A 14,759-nucleotide genomic window follows, 5' to 3' on the forward strand; every position below is an offset into this window, starting at 1 on the left:
ACCTGGCTTCCTCCGTCACTGGAGCAAGCAAGCCTCCCTGTTCGCGTCAGCTGTCTGGCTGCCGGCCGCCATCTTGGTTGGCAGTTAATTTGCATATCTCAGTGATTAGCCAATGGGAAGGGTAGCGGCCGTACGGCTAATTACCATGTTTCTCTTTTATTAGATTAGATAGGTCACATTATACATGATAGGGAAAATATTATTGCTTTTCCCCTTTTTAATTTTCAGTCATTCCCCCCCAGACTATTTATTTACTTATTTATTTATTTATTTATTTATTGTTGAGGTATAATTGACATATAGCATATTAGTTTCAGGTGTGCAATATTCGCCCACATTGCAAAATGATCACCACATTAGGTCTAGTTAACATCTGTCACCATACAGAGTTACAATTTTTTTTCTTGGACTGTAATTAGCAGGAAGAAATTTGTTCAAGTGCCAAATTCCCCTTCCATAATAAAAAATGATTTAAGTCCTTCTATAATATCTTGTTTGCCCTCTGCTCTATCAGTTTTTATTTCTGGAAACAAATCACCCAAACACTTGGTGGCTGCACCAGCCATCATTTATTTTGCTTCCAAATCTGCAATTTCAGCAGAGCTCAGAGGAGAGAGCACAGCTATTCCAGGCACCATCAGCCGAACAGGGAGGCTCTTCTTTCAAGGTGGCTGGCAAGTTGGTGCTGACTGTTAACTGGGAGTTTCGATGGGGCTGTGGGCTGGTCTCAATTCCTCTGCATATGGGACTCTCAATGGGCTGCTGGGTTGCATCTCAAGAAACAGGAATATATTGCTGTAGTTACAGGTCCGTGCTGCCCAGGGCACAGAGCAGAGCCGACAAAGGTGAAAATGGATCCAATGAAGCAAACTGAAGATCTGACACAATATGTGATTTTAATTACTAGAAATGGATGTTGCTTCTAATCAGCAACATTAGTAAAACTATAGAGGAGGAAAAACATCTCTACGAGCTTAAGTCCAACTTGGTGGGAACATATTATACCAGTAGGAAAATAATGAGAAATGAAAGATTTTAAGGAGTTGAGCCCTAGCTGGTTTGGCTCAGTGGATAGAGCATTGGACTGCAAACTGAAGGGTCCCAGGTTCGATTCTGGTCAAGGGCACATGCGGGCTCGATCCCCAGTGTGGGGCGTGCAGGAGTCAGCCAATCAATGATTCTCTCTCATCATTGATGTTTCTCTCTCTCTCCCTCTCTCTTCCTCTCCGAAATCAATAAAAAATATATATATTAAAAAAAGAAAAAGAAGTGAGTTGAGACCTTGGCATGCGATGTCATGAGTAGTAGGCAAATGATTTGCTATGTACTTGGTAAGCAGTGGGGAGTTATTGCAGTCGTTAAGGAAGGGAATAACATAAATAGAAGTTCATTTTAGAAAAATTAATCTGATGGTGATATACAGCACAGACTGGACAGGATGAGGTCAGAAGATGTGAAGTTAGATAGTTTTCAACATTGTTTATTCAAATAAATACATGAGGCAATTTGGATAAAATATCTACCCACACCTACAGAGTTGGGAAAATTAGGTTTATAGTTCTTTGTATGGGAAATAACACAGTAATCCTATATAGTAAAAGGCTAATATGCAAATCAACCAAACCGTGGAACGACTTGTCACTATGACACACACTGACCACCAGGGGGCAGACGTTCAATGCAGGAACTGCCTCCTGGTGATCAGTGCACTCCCACAGGGGGAGCACCGCTCAGCCAGAAGTTGGGCTCAGGGCTGGCAAGCGCAGCAGCAGTGGCAGGAGCCTCTCCCACCTCTGCAGCAGCGCTAAGGATGTCCAACTGATGGCTTAGCCATCACTTGGGCATCCCCCAAGGGCTCCTGGACTGCGAGAGGGTGCAAGCAGGGCTGAGGGGACCCCCCCCCCAGTGCACAAATTTTGTGCACCAGGTCTCTAGTTAATAAATAATAATCTACACTAATAAAAGAGAAAGATGTAAATTGATCGTACCTTCGCACCGCCCACCAGCCAATCAGGAGTATGCAAATTAACCCAACAAAGATGGTGGGTTAATTTGCATACACAGGCACTGAGCAGCCAGGGACAGGGCAGCCGCTTGCGCGCGCTCCTGCACCAAGCAGCTTGGGTCCCGGGGACTGGCGTCCTCGGGACCCAGGCCACTCTGAGCCTGTAAGCCCACGCATAGGCCCGGAGCAGCCGGGGTCCTGGAACGACCCCCAGCCACTCTGGGCCTATGTGCACAGGCACCAAGCAGCTGGGGGCAAGACGGGAATGCCCTCTGTGTCACTGTGGCAGACCTGTGGGCAGCACACATGCGGCCAGGGGTTATGGCAGGACACCTGCCACGTTGCCCTGGTGACGTGGAGGGCATTCCCGCCCCCCGGCCGCTCCGGGCCTATGCGCGCAGGTGCTGAGCAGCCTGGGTCCTGGGGACACCACTGGAGTGTCTGGTCCTGTCAGCCCGGCCTGGAGGTGACTGAAGTTCCCAGTCCTTTTCGTTTCAGCAGCCCCTGGACCAGAGGCGAAAACCAAGAGCGCGGGGAGCACCAGGAATTTTGGGAATCGTAGTTCTGGTGGCAGACACGTTGTGGGATTTCCTAGACACTAGAGCAGCCGTGGGCAAACTACGGCCCGCGGGCCGGATCCGGCCCGTTTGAAATGAATAAAACTAAAAAAAAAAAAAGACCGTACCCTTTTATGTAATGATGTTTACTTTGAATTTATATTAGTTCACACAAACACTCCATCCATGCTTTTGTTCCGGCCCTCCAGTCCAGTTTAAGAACCCATTGTGGCCCTCAAGTCAAAAAGTTTGCCCACCCCTGGAATAGACTCTCCCAGTTTCCCACTCATTCACCGAATTAGGGTCTCTGTAGCCTATGAACAGGCTACCCCTGAGGAAACTCAGTCTCTGAAACTCCACTGGTGATGCAACGCCCTGCTGTCATGTACTGGTCTTTTCCCTGGGTCTCTCCTCTCCAGTCATCCTGTGCCCATTCCACTGAGCAGGTCACCCCCAGCCCACACGCCTTCAGTGGCTCCCTTCTACAGGGGGTACAAGGAGAGGTCCTGAAAGCATAGCCTGTCCCTTTGCCTCTTCTCGGTCCCCAACTGCCTTGCAAGCTCCTTGAAAGTGGGACCACATCCGAAAAGAATGGTTGTTGGATGAATGGCTGCCTGGATAAAATACCCGGGGCCTGGCACGGGGCCCTGCTGAGTGTGCAGTGAGTGTGGTCATGAGCTACACTAGGTGTCTGTGGGAAAGCCATCAATGCCAGGGCTAGGGATGTGCTCTGACCCTCCCTGGCCACGGGAGAAACTGAGGGTTGTCACAGGAGACCTGAGGTGTGAAGGCCCAGCTCATGGCCTGGTACACAGGTGCCCAGGAATCCCAACCCAAGCTGGGAGCTCTTCGGAGCCTGGCTGAGGTACACCCAGCACCCTGCACAGTGCTGGTCACAGCAGGTGCTCAAAATAGGTTTGTTAGAGCAAAATGCAGCCTCTCTGTCACATCTTTTTATCAATCCCTGATTAATTCCAGCTCCAGACTCCTGACTCCTTTGATCCTCACAATAATGCTTATGAGGTAGGCACGGTTCTTGGTCCCATTTCACAGATGACATATAGAATATTTAATGGGTGCTGCATAAGTGTTAGCTATGATTTATCAAGACATTTACTCTTAAAGACTTCCAGTTTCTTTTCAAAAGCCTTTATGTAACCAAACATAACATCAAGTGTCTTGCCAGTTCCTTGTAATTTAACATTTAAGTCATTCATGTTCACAACAATTGTAAATGGAAGATTATGAGAGGGTTTTGTGTGCCAGCAAAAGTTACTGGCGTGCCATGTTTGGCACGCATGCCAGGGGTTGCCCACCCCTGCACTAGAGCAGAGTGAGCCTGGAGCAAGTTACTGTTGTGGGGGATGGAGGGAGAGCAAAGGTAAGAGACATAAGTAAAGTCAGAGTGTCATGGAAGAATTAAAAGGAAGATATCTTGCAACTTCTAGGAAATCTCCACCAATGGACCAAAGGAAAAAAAAAGACCTCTACTATTCTGTGAGCACCAAACCAGACTGGGCTGGGGTCTCAGACAATTCACTCATATGATTGCAAAGACAGACAGAAACTCCAAGATTGGAGAGGGCTCCCCTATTGGAGAGGGTGCAGGTCAGGCTGAGGGACCCATCCCCTGTGCACAAATCTTCATGCACCGGGCCCCTAGTACAAGAATGAAATGTTTCCCAAATTCACAAGTGTTAACCTACTTTTGCCCCACTGAGTACATAATAATGAATCCTGACATCTGAACTCTTTTTTTAGTCTCAGGGAAATAACTCACTGAATCTTTGAACTGAATCTTTGAAGTAAAATAATCTTGGTGGCCCTTCTGCTCATTAGCTTGGACCCTATAGTACTCACTGACAATAAAACTTTAGATATACAAATATCTAAAATGAATCAAGAGACAATATCAAAGAATATAATTTATGTTAAAAATAGAGACAAAGGGCCCTAACTGGTTTGGCTCATCAGGGTCAATTCTAGAAAACGTGGGGGGCTTCTCTAAGAGTGGCCACTCGGGGTTTTAACTGTCCAGCTAGTCCGCACTCAGCTTCCCGTAACTTGTCAGTTACCATTTCACTGTACACACAGGTTACTAACTTGAGCAGATTCTGTTCCTAAAAAGCTGATCTCTATTGTGATTCTATTTGCCTGTCTCTACAGGTTTTGGAGTGGTGGTTTGCTCTGATTTAAATTCTTTTGTGTATCTAAGAAAAGCCATGATTTTCAGCCGGCCCAGCTTTTTTCTTGTTGTGAGAATGAAGTGATGATTTCCAAGCTCTTTACATGTTGGAGCTGAAACTGATAGTCACCCACAAACTTTTCTGAAACTCCTTTTCCCATTTTCTCTATAAAGCTAGCTGAAATAATCCTCTCTGAGGAGCCTCCCCTGATTTTCTCTGCCAAATGAAAAGCTCTTCCCTGTGTGCTCCAGTATTTGGTACAACTAAAAGTATTACACGTATTATCTATTGGCTCTGTGACTGTGAATGGCTAGAGAACAGGCATTATGCATTTCTAGCATATGGTGTAACTGTCTGCCTAATTAAAAGGAAAAAGGAAGCCCTAGCCAGTGTGTCTCAGTGGTAGAGTATTGACCTACTGAAGGGTCTTAGGTTCAATTCCCAGTCAAGGGCACATTCCTGGATTGCAGGTTCATTCCTCAGCCCAGGTCAGGGCTCATGCAGGAGGCAACCAATTGATGTATCTCTCTCTCTCTCCATCTCTCTCCCTCTCTCTTTCTCCCTCCCTTCCTCCCTCTCTTTCCCTCTCCCTAAATATCAATGGAAAAAATATCCCCGGGTGAGGTTTAACAAAAACAAAAAAACACTGTTCACTAATTTAAAACAAAGTACTACCTTTATTTGGCTCACTTCTCCATTTATTAGAATAACCACATTTGGAGAGGCACAAAGCACTTAAGTTTTACATGACTACAAAGTTATCACAAATCCCAAACTTCTTAGCCACAGATATTTCACTTACTCTGTTTAAAGAAAACACTTTCAAAACTTCTGAGTTAGCTTGATACACAGAGACCCTGAATATATGGAAACTACATATTTTTAAATGCTTGTACTTCCTGCTCTAATAATGTCTTCTTTAAATGGAATCCAGCATAAAAGGGATTGAAATACATAAGGTCATGATGCAAATGCTTTGGAGACAGTGAAATTAATCTGTACAGCATGGAAAAAGATGTAGTGTGCACAGAAGTTCTGCAAGGAGTCACTGAGCCATCTGGGCTTCCATGGCTTGTGCTGTCCATTCCGGTGCTGTCTGACTAATTTTCTCCAAAAGGTTATTCACTTGGAAACAAAGCGATTGGATCTGTTTGTCCCATGTTGGCAGGGCTTCTCGTGCTAAATAAAAAAGAAATAATGTAAAAGCTAAACTTACTCTTTTGTATTCACAGCAAATATAAGTTTAAAGATAAATACAGAGTATGAATTTTTTAAACTTTACTCCAAAAATTTTGTCTAATAAAATTAAGCTAATTAAGTAATAAAGAAAAGCACCAGAAAAAAAATCACTTAAATCATTGGCACAAAGTATGCAACAAACAGAAAGACATGTACATACAGATTATTATTTGTGAAAACAAAATAAAACCAATCAACCAAACAACCACAACTACAATAAGACAGCTTCACTAAAACTGTCTCATTACCATTGGCTAATAAGACACTGCCATCTGCTGGGAAAAGTATAAATCTATTTTCAAGGTGACCCCAAAAAATGTACACACACACACTTTAACAGCTGATAGCTCAATTTTGAAAATGAAATGCATTTTAATAAACACTATCTTTATAGTTATTCAAAGTGTGTGTATACTATATATTCAAGGCTGTTTCTACTTGACTCTGAGGGGTAAATATTTCAATATTTAAACCCAAAATAAACATACAAACAAAAAAACCCAACTCATCGAGAATCCAGCAGGTTTTTTGCTATATGAGCAATATAAAATTAGAAATGAAAAATAGGGGGAAGGGATCCCATTTAAAGTAACACCAAACTTTACAAAAACTGGGCACAAAATTAATGAAGAAAAAAACTATAAATCTTCATAAAGAACATAAAATAATGAGTTATCAGTCCTTTCCTAACAATATGTAAAATGTTTTAAATTACAAAGACAATCCCATTTTCTTTGTTTTGCTTTCTAAACAGGACAAAATTAGAATTTTGAAAATAAAAAACAAGTTGGTATACATTAATTTAATTTGATGGCTGGTTGGAGACTGGATGTAAAGAAGAGTGATCATTTAAAAATGTTTGATGTGGGGGGAAATTTACAATACTGAGGGGGAAAGCAACAAAAAGACCTTTATGATTGGAATTAGAAAGAGAAAGCTAAAAAAAAAAAATCATGTAGGGCCCTTTGGAGCAGTGGTTCTCAACCTTCCTAATGCTGCGACCCTTTAATACAGTTCCTCATGTTGTGGTGACCCCCAAACATAAAATTATTTTCGTTGCTACGTCATAACTGTAATTTTGCTACTGTTATGAATCGTAATGTAAATATCTGATATGCAGGATGTATTTTCATTGTTACAAATTGAACATAATTAAAGCATAGTGATTAATCACAAAAACAATATGTAATTATATATGTGTTTTCCGATGGTCTTAGGCGACCCCTGTGAAAGGGTCATTCGACCCCCCCAAAGGGGTTGCGACCCACAGGTTGAGAACTGCTGCTTTAGAGACTTTGTAGAACTTTGTTATATAAGCAATGGGAAATCACTCATAAGAGTACCAAGAAAGAGAGTAATTTAATACTTTCTTTTGTTTGTTTGCATTTTTAAATCAATTTTAGAGAAGGAGAGAGAGAAACATCGATCGGTTGCCTCCCAAACGTCCTGACCAGAGACTGAACCTGCAACTAGGTATGTGCCCTAACTGGTAATCGAACCCGAGACCTTCCAGTGCACAGGACGACACTTCAATCAACTGAGCCACACTGGTTAGCACTGTTTGCATTTTTAAAAGATCACGATCACTTTGGCTATATTAAGGCAGCTGGACTAGAAAGGAGCAATTATAGATATGAGAAAAATAAGTTAAAAGCTACTTCTCAAGCCCAAAAGAGTTCATGGTGGTTCACAATAAGCTGGTGACAATAAGAAATGAAGGAGGGTATGTGATTTCAGATGCACCTCTGAGGTTAAATGGAAAGGATTCTGGGCAGCAAAGAAGAGGTGAGATCAAGGACAAAGAATGCTGGAGGCCCTGGCCAGGTAGCTTGGTTGGTTAGAGCATAGTCTCAACACACCAAGCTTGTGGGTTTGGTCCACAGTCAGGACACATATAAGTATCAACCAATAAATGCATAAATAAGTAGAACATAAAATCAATGTTTCTTTCTTTTCCTCTTACTCTCCAAAAATCAATAAATTAAAATTTAAAAAAAGGAATGCTGGAGAAAGTGAACAATGTGGTTACTGGATGGCTTGTTGGTTGGTTGTTGTGGGAGGCAGGCAGAGAGGGGAGATAATGAATTCATTTTGGAATATGTTCATTCTGAAATGCCCATGATGTAATCCGGTGAGAAGCACCTAATAATCAATTAGAAGCACTGCATCTGGGACTCAGAGATTTACCCCAGAAAAGTATATGTAAGTGTTGCCTGCATAGGGATGATAACTGAATCAATGCAAATAGATGAGATTGCCTAGGGAAACTTAGTAGAGTGAGAAGAAAAGGCCTAGATGTAAACCCAAGCCGTCCCAATATTTAAATTTATAGCATTAAATATTGAATCTACAAAGATGACTAGGAAGAATACCTGGAGAAGTAGGAGAGAAAGCAGAAGATGACCGAGTCAAGATGATGGGGTTAGGGCAGGAGATATTAAGAAGAAGTAAATGATCAATCCTATTTGATATATTGAAAAGTCAAGAGGCTTGAGAGGTGATAGGATTTTTGTTAAAATGGAAGAGACCCAAGTATGTTTAAAATTGATGGAAAGAAGCCAACAGAAAAAGAAAAGATGAAAACAGAAAAAATAACTGCTAAGCTCAGGTTCCTAAAAATGTTGGGGAAGTGGGGGTTGTGGCAGAGGTCAGAGAAGGGATCCAAAGCACAAGTGGAAGAACTGGAGAGGAAGGCGGAAACCATCTCCGGTATAACATGAAAGAAGAAAAGAATTAGATCTCCATTTAATACTTACAAGTTTATGAATCTGATAAAGAAGATAATTTCACACCGATACCTTTTTTTTTTTTCTGTGAAATAGGAAACAAGGTTCTCTGCTGAGATAGAAGGAGAAAAGTCAGAGATTTAAGAAAAATTAAATCTGAAATAATCACTGCAGAGTAGGAAAAAGAGTTGACTAAAGAAATGTATCAAGAATCCCAGGTAGTGTTGAGAACCCATGACCCTGAATTTGCAGTGGTGTTCAATTTGTCTGGTACTCTGACTCTTCTCCGACATTAGTTAGCTACTCAAGTATGGGAAAAATGGAATGGGTTCATTCAAGATGAAGTTTTGCTGGACAGCTGGAACAAAAAGTTAACAGACAAGTGTTCTAGGGTATCTGTAAAAGAGTAATGGACAGGAAGAGCATTAAAGACAAAAAAGGGCTGGGCTGACTGCAAAAGGTAAGTCAACAGATGAGAGGCTTCAATGCAGTCAAGGAAGAGTTGAAATGAAATAACTGAGACAGACCATGATAAAGAGAGGAAAATGGTTATGGTCAGAGTGGGATATTTCAAACTAAAATTTTACAAGTGGACTGGTTGTGGGCACAGCAAAGTCCACAGTGTAAATGAGATAGGAACCGGGGCTGAGGAGGTATTAGACAATGAGAAAGTCAAGAGGTCTACTTACCTGCCTGCCTCCATTAGTCTAATGAATAGGAAATGCAGCTTTCATCTCTACATGCCTGCTACATGGTATGCATTCAATAAACGTTTGATGAGTAAATGAACGAACTGATGACAATTCCAGTTTCAAATTTTTCTACAGCATAGAAAATGCTGCATTAATGTAAGCTCACAAAACATATATCTTAAATTACTTCTCTGAGAAAGAAGACTATTCCAGTAGTAAGAGTCTAGGTCAAAGGAAATTGCTCAACATGTTTAAATCATCCTATATAATAAAAGGGTAATATGCAAATAGACCGAAAGGCAGAACTAAAAAACCAATCAAAGCGTAATATGCTAATGAACGCTAAGGCCGCTCAATGGCTGGCTCACTATGATGTGCACTGACCACCAGGGGGTAGATGTTCTGACCAGTAGGTTAGCTTGCTGCTGGGGTCTGGCCGATGAGGACTGAGTGAGATGGGCTGGACACACCCTGAAGCCCTTCTGCGGTCCCTCCCCGGCCCGATCGTGCACAGGTGGGGTCCCTCAGCCTGGCCTGCGCCCTCCTCACAATCTGGACCCCTTGGGGGATGTTGGAGAGCCGGTTTCAGCCCAATCCCGCAGGCCACTCCCCTTGGGAAGGTGCCAGATGCAGGGGTCATGGCTGGCAAGCACTGCTGCAGCAGCAGCATAAGCCTCTCCCAATCAGGACTGATTGAGCGCAAGCCCGCAGCAGGCACAGTGGGGCCAGGATGAGTGGGAGCAGCAGGTAGGAGCTGCAGGCGGCGTTGGACTGCAGGTTTCGGCCCGATCCCTGCAGGCCACCCTTGGGACCCCACCCATGCACGAATTCGTGCACCGGGTCTCCAGTAAATATATAACACCTCACTGACATTTCATTATGACAGAAACAAAAAAAAACTTACTTTCAAAGTGTACTATTCCATCAATCTGATCAATAAATCCATTCATACGTCCTTCTGTTATCATTTGTGATGCTATCTTTTCTGCCTGTTTAAATAAAAAAATAAATTCTCAAACACTTTAATTATCATATCTAACACATTCACATATGCTAAGACAACTGAAAACTCTTGGTTTAGCTACCCATCACCAAGCTTACAAATGTGTTTATCTGCCTTTCATTACAAGAGCAAATATGGTAAATCTTCCTATTATACCACACCAATTGTTTTTAGTTACATCCATTATTTTAAGTTAACTGGGATCTATTTTGCTTGTGAGATTTTAGAGAAGAATTTTTTATTTTTGGACAAAAATTTTTTTATCTCTGCTTAAAATCAAACTAACAATTTTGTTTTTCTACTGAGATCCACACGTCAAAAAAAACCCGACTTTGCCCTAACCAGTGTGGCTCAGTGGATAGAGTGTCGGGCTGCAGACTGAAAGGTCCTGAGTTCAATTCTGGTAAAGGGCAAGTGCCCAGGTTACAGGCTTGATCCCCAGCAGAGGGTGTGCAGGAGACAGCCGATCGATGACTCTCTCTCATCATTGATGTTCCTCTCTCTCTCTCTCTCTTCTCCTTTCTCTCTGAAAAATATATTTTAAAAAACACAAGACTTTTTCTCATTTTATTTCATTTCAATTTTCAGTGTTCACACCCCAAAAACTCTCTAAGAACATAATATGTTTGAAGAAAAAAATTGAAAGGAGAAAGAGATGTTCAAATTTAAAAGAGAACTGAAAGGATTTAAAAAACAATTAAAGGGAACAAAAGGTTCTCTACCTAGTGCCTAAAGACATGTTTCACGTTTACTATGTGTGAGTAAACTGGGTTGTAACTCAGTCATTTTAGTAAATCTGACCACCTTCACAATCAATCATAAATCACTTCTAAACAGTCTGTGACTGGCATTTATTGTTAAAAATATATTCATTTCCCTTAGTCTGTTCATAAAGGGATCATACCTCAAAGCCTAAGAAGAAAGCATCTGTTTTTTTATTTTTATTGATTTCAGAGAGGAAGGGAGAACGAGAGATAGAAACATCAATAATGAGAATCATTGATTTGTTTCCTCCTGCACGCCCCCACTGGGCATCAAGCCCGCAACCAGGGCATGTGCCCTGACTGGTAATCGAACCGTGACCTCCTTGTTCATAGGTCAATGCTCAAACACTGAGCAACACTGGCCAGGCAAAAGCATTTTTTAATGGTAATTGAGCCTTGGTTCCCACATTGTTTCACTTCCTTTATTGCATATTGAATGTGAACATATAAAGGAATTGTGTTAAAAATCCTAACTTAAAATTGCACTAACACAGAAAAGAAGATGTGACACATAAGTACATGACTTTAAGTTTTACAAGTTAGATAAAAGTAAGGTTAATTGCTTGCTTTTACTATTATTTAAAATTAAGAGAATGTTTTGTAAATGATACCTGAAATGCCCTCTAAATAGTATTGGTACTTTGTTGGGATTTATACATAGCCACTAAACCCTTATCATGACAAAGAATGAAATTAATTCCCTAGTAACTCAGTCAACATCTTTCTTAAGTTAAATGAAGCACAGAAGTTACAATAGAATAGTCTAGTGTATTCTCTCAAAGAGAAGAAATATTTAACATTTGAGTCAATCTAGGGCAGAAAATAGAAGTAATAAGGCATCTATCGAAATCTTAAGTTAGTCAGAAATCAGAAACCACTATGAAATGGATGTAAACAGACTCTAATATTCCCATAAACTGGGTATCATAACCTGGAAACCCTTTAAGATTTCCATTCTAGGTCATCTTATCATAAAACACAAACAAAAAACAAAGACAATTCCATTACAGTACTAATCTAAAATTCAAATAATTTATTTCCACTTACCTGAGGCTTTTTATGTGTATTTTTGTCGCAGTTGCCAATATTTTTATCAATTATATATTTTATTTTCTCATTACACTAATAGTCTAGTCTCTTAACTTCCCTTTTATGTACTGGAAACAAGAACATACCTTAGCTGCAGGGATCTCTAAAAGAGCTCCAAGTTCTTCAAAGGTAATGTTATTATATAATTTGCTTGCAGACAACAAATTGTGTTCAATAACAGCTCTGTCCAAGATGCTAGAACCTTAAATATAAATAAGACAGTTTTAAGTTTGAAACTGGTTTTTAAAAGATGCATCCTTTTTTCCTGAAAATTTCTAAGCATGTAATAACTCATAGTCATTGTCTTTATTCCCATCAGAACTTTAAAAGTAACCCAAATGCCTTATTTAATACAGCTTGGATATACAATTAAATACAAATAACACATTTGGAAAATGAGTGATTGGCAAATAATTACTAACTATCTGAATAGATTTAACCCTTTGGGTTTGAGGGTTTGCTTCCTCATACTAGCTAGCAGATTCATAACTTCTCTTTTCTTGCTATTAGCTAACTTTTATTAGCAAGCAGTAGCAAAACAATCATGCAACCTGTTCTGCAAGCTTAATAACGTCAATATACACAGCTCAACAGAATTATCTCTATTCTTTTGGGTACTTCACAAGCACCTTATTCTGAGGCAAATGTGAAAAATGTCCAGAATGTACGAACAAGCTAACCCTTCATGAGAGATAAGGCATAGCACCCTCCCTTAAATGAAGTTATACAGGGCCTGACAAAGTTTTGGATCTAAGGCCCCACCCTGAAGGTGATAGTAGACTGCTGGGCTCCCCCAATTCTTTTGTCTTTCTTTCTAGTTTTATTGAGATATAACTGACATATAACATTGTATTAGTTTAAGGTTTACAACATAATAAGTTGATATATGTATATATGCAAAATGATTACCACAATAAGTTTTGATAAGATCCATCACCTCACATAGTTACAAATTTTTTTCTTCTGATGAGAACTTTTTAAATCTATTCTCTTAGCAACTTTCAAATATAAACACCTAAATAAATGGGAAAACAGTAAAGACTTAATGTTGTTAAGATAGCTATAATCCCCAAGTTCATCTACAGAGTCATTATAATCCCTATCAAAATCCCACCTGGCATCTTTACAAAAATTAACATGCTGACCTTAAAATTCACATGGAAATTCAAGGAATCAAGCAGGATTGGACAAAACAATCCTCAAAAGAACAAAGTTGGAGGACTCACATTTCTAATTTTAAACATACTACAAAGATATAGCATCCAAGACAGTGTGGTACTGGCATGAACACAGGCACACAGAATAGTGGAATAGAATTTAGAGTTCTGAAATAAACTCTCACATTTGGGGTCAATTGACTGTCAACAAGTATGCTAAGACAATTCAAAGCAAAATAATAGTCTTTTCAATAAATGGCACTGCAACAACTGGATATCCATATAAAGTAAGACCCCTACCTTACACCATATATAAAAATTAACTCAAAATGAATCAAAGACCTAAATGTAAGAGCTACAACTATAGAACTTAGAGAAGAAAAAGAAAAATCTTTATGATCTTGGATTAGGCAATGGTTTCTTAGATACAACACTGAAAGCACAGGCAACAAAAGAAAAATAAATGAATTGGACTTCATCAAAATTGAAAATGTTTGTATTTTAAAAGACACCATCAAAAAAGTGAAGAAACAACACACTGAATGAAAGAATTGCAAATCATTTATTTGATCACATCTAGACCATATAAAAAATTCTTACAATCCTATATAATAAAAGGCTAATATGCAAATTGACTGAACAGCAGAATGAGTGGTCACTATGACTTGCACTGACCACCAGGGGGCAGACGCTCAATGCAGGAGCTGCCCCCTGGTGCTCAGTGCACTCCCACAGGGGGCATACCACTCAGCCAGAAGCCCTGAGACAGGCTCACGGGTGGTGAGTGCAGTGGCGGTGGCGGGAGCCTCTCCCACCTCCGCAGCAGCACTAAGGATATCTGACTGCTGGCTTAGGCCTGCTAAGCCAGCAGTCGGATATCCCCTGAGGGCTCCTGGACTGCAAGAGGATGCAGGCCAGGCTGAGGGGACCCCCCCCCCACTGAGTGCACGAATTTCGTGCACTGGGCCTCTAGTTCAATAATAAAAGGACAAATAACCAAATTTAAAAATAGTCAAATGAGCCCTAATCAGTTTGGCTCAGTATATAGAGCATCAGCCTGCGGACTGAAGGGTCCCAGGTTCGATTCTGGTCAAGGGCATATACCTTGGTTGCGGGCACATCCCCAGTAAGGGGTGTGCACGAGGCAGCTGATCAATGCTTCTCTCTCATCGATGTTTCTAACTATCACTTTCCCTTCCTCTCTGTAAAAAAATCAATAAAGTATATTAAAAAAATAAAAAAATAAAATAAAATAAAAATAGACAAATAAGCCCGGCCTGTGTGGCTCAGTGGTTGACTGTCTACCTGTGAACCAGGAGGTCACGGTTTGATTCCCAGTCA

At 40.7% G+C, this 14,759-nt stretch overlaps 1 protein-coding gene across 2 annotated transcripts in view; it reads right to left on the reverse strand.

The window, feature by feature from the left end:
- Positions 1-5,401: 5,401 nt before the first annotated feature.
- The window catches only part of COPS4 (COP9 signalosome subunit 4), a 38,219-nt gene continuing 28,861 nt past the window's right edge, over positions 5,402-14,759 (reverse strand). Inside the window, exons 8-10 of one of the 2 annotated variants that reach the window (XM_005857383.2) lie at positions 12,348-12,463; positions 10,310-10,394; positions 5,402-5,927 (exon numbers count right to left, since the gene is read on the reverse strand). In XM_005857383.2, coding sequence (XP_005857445.1) covers positions 5,794-5,927; positions 10,310-10,394; positions 12,348-12,463 — 335 coding nt within the window. In that variant the 3' untranslated portion in view covers positions 5,402-5,793. The remainder of the gene's footprint in view (positions 5,928-10,309; positions 10,395-12,347; positions 12,464-14,759) is intronic. The other variant, XM_005857384.2, reaches the window with a different exon arrangement.

Source organism: Myotis brandtii, unplaced genomic scaffold, assembly GCF_000412655.1.
Source record: "Myotis brandtii unplaced genomic scaffold, ASM41265v1 scaffold111, whole genome shotgun sequence".
Classification (NCBI taxonomy): Eukaryota; Metazoa; Chordata; class Mammalia; order Chiroptera; family Vespertilionidae; genus Myotis; species Myotis brandtii.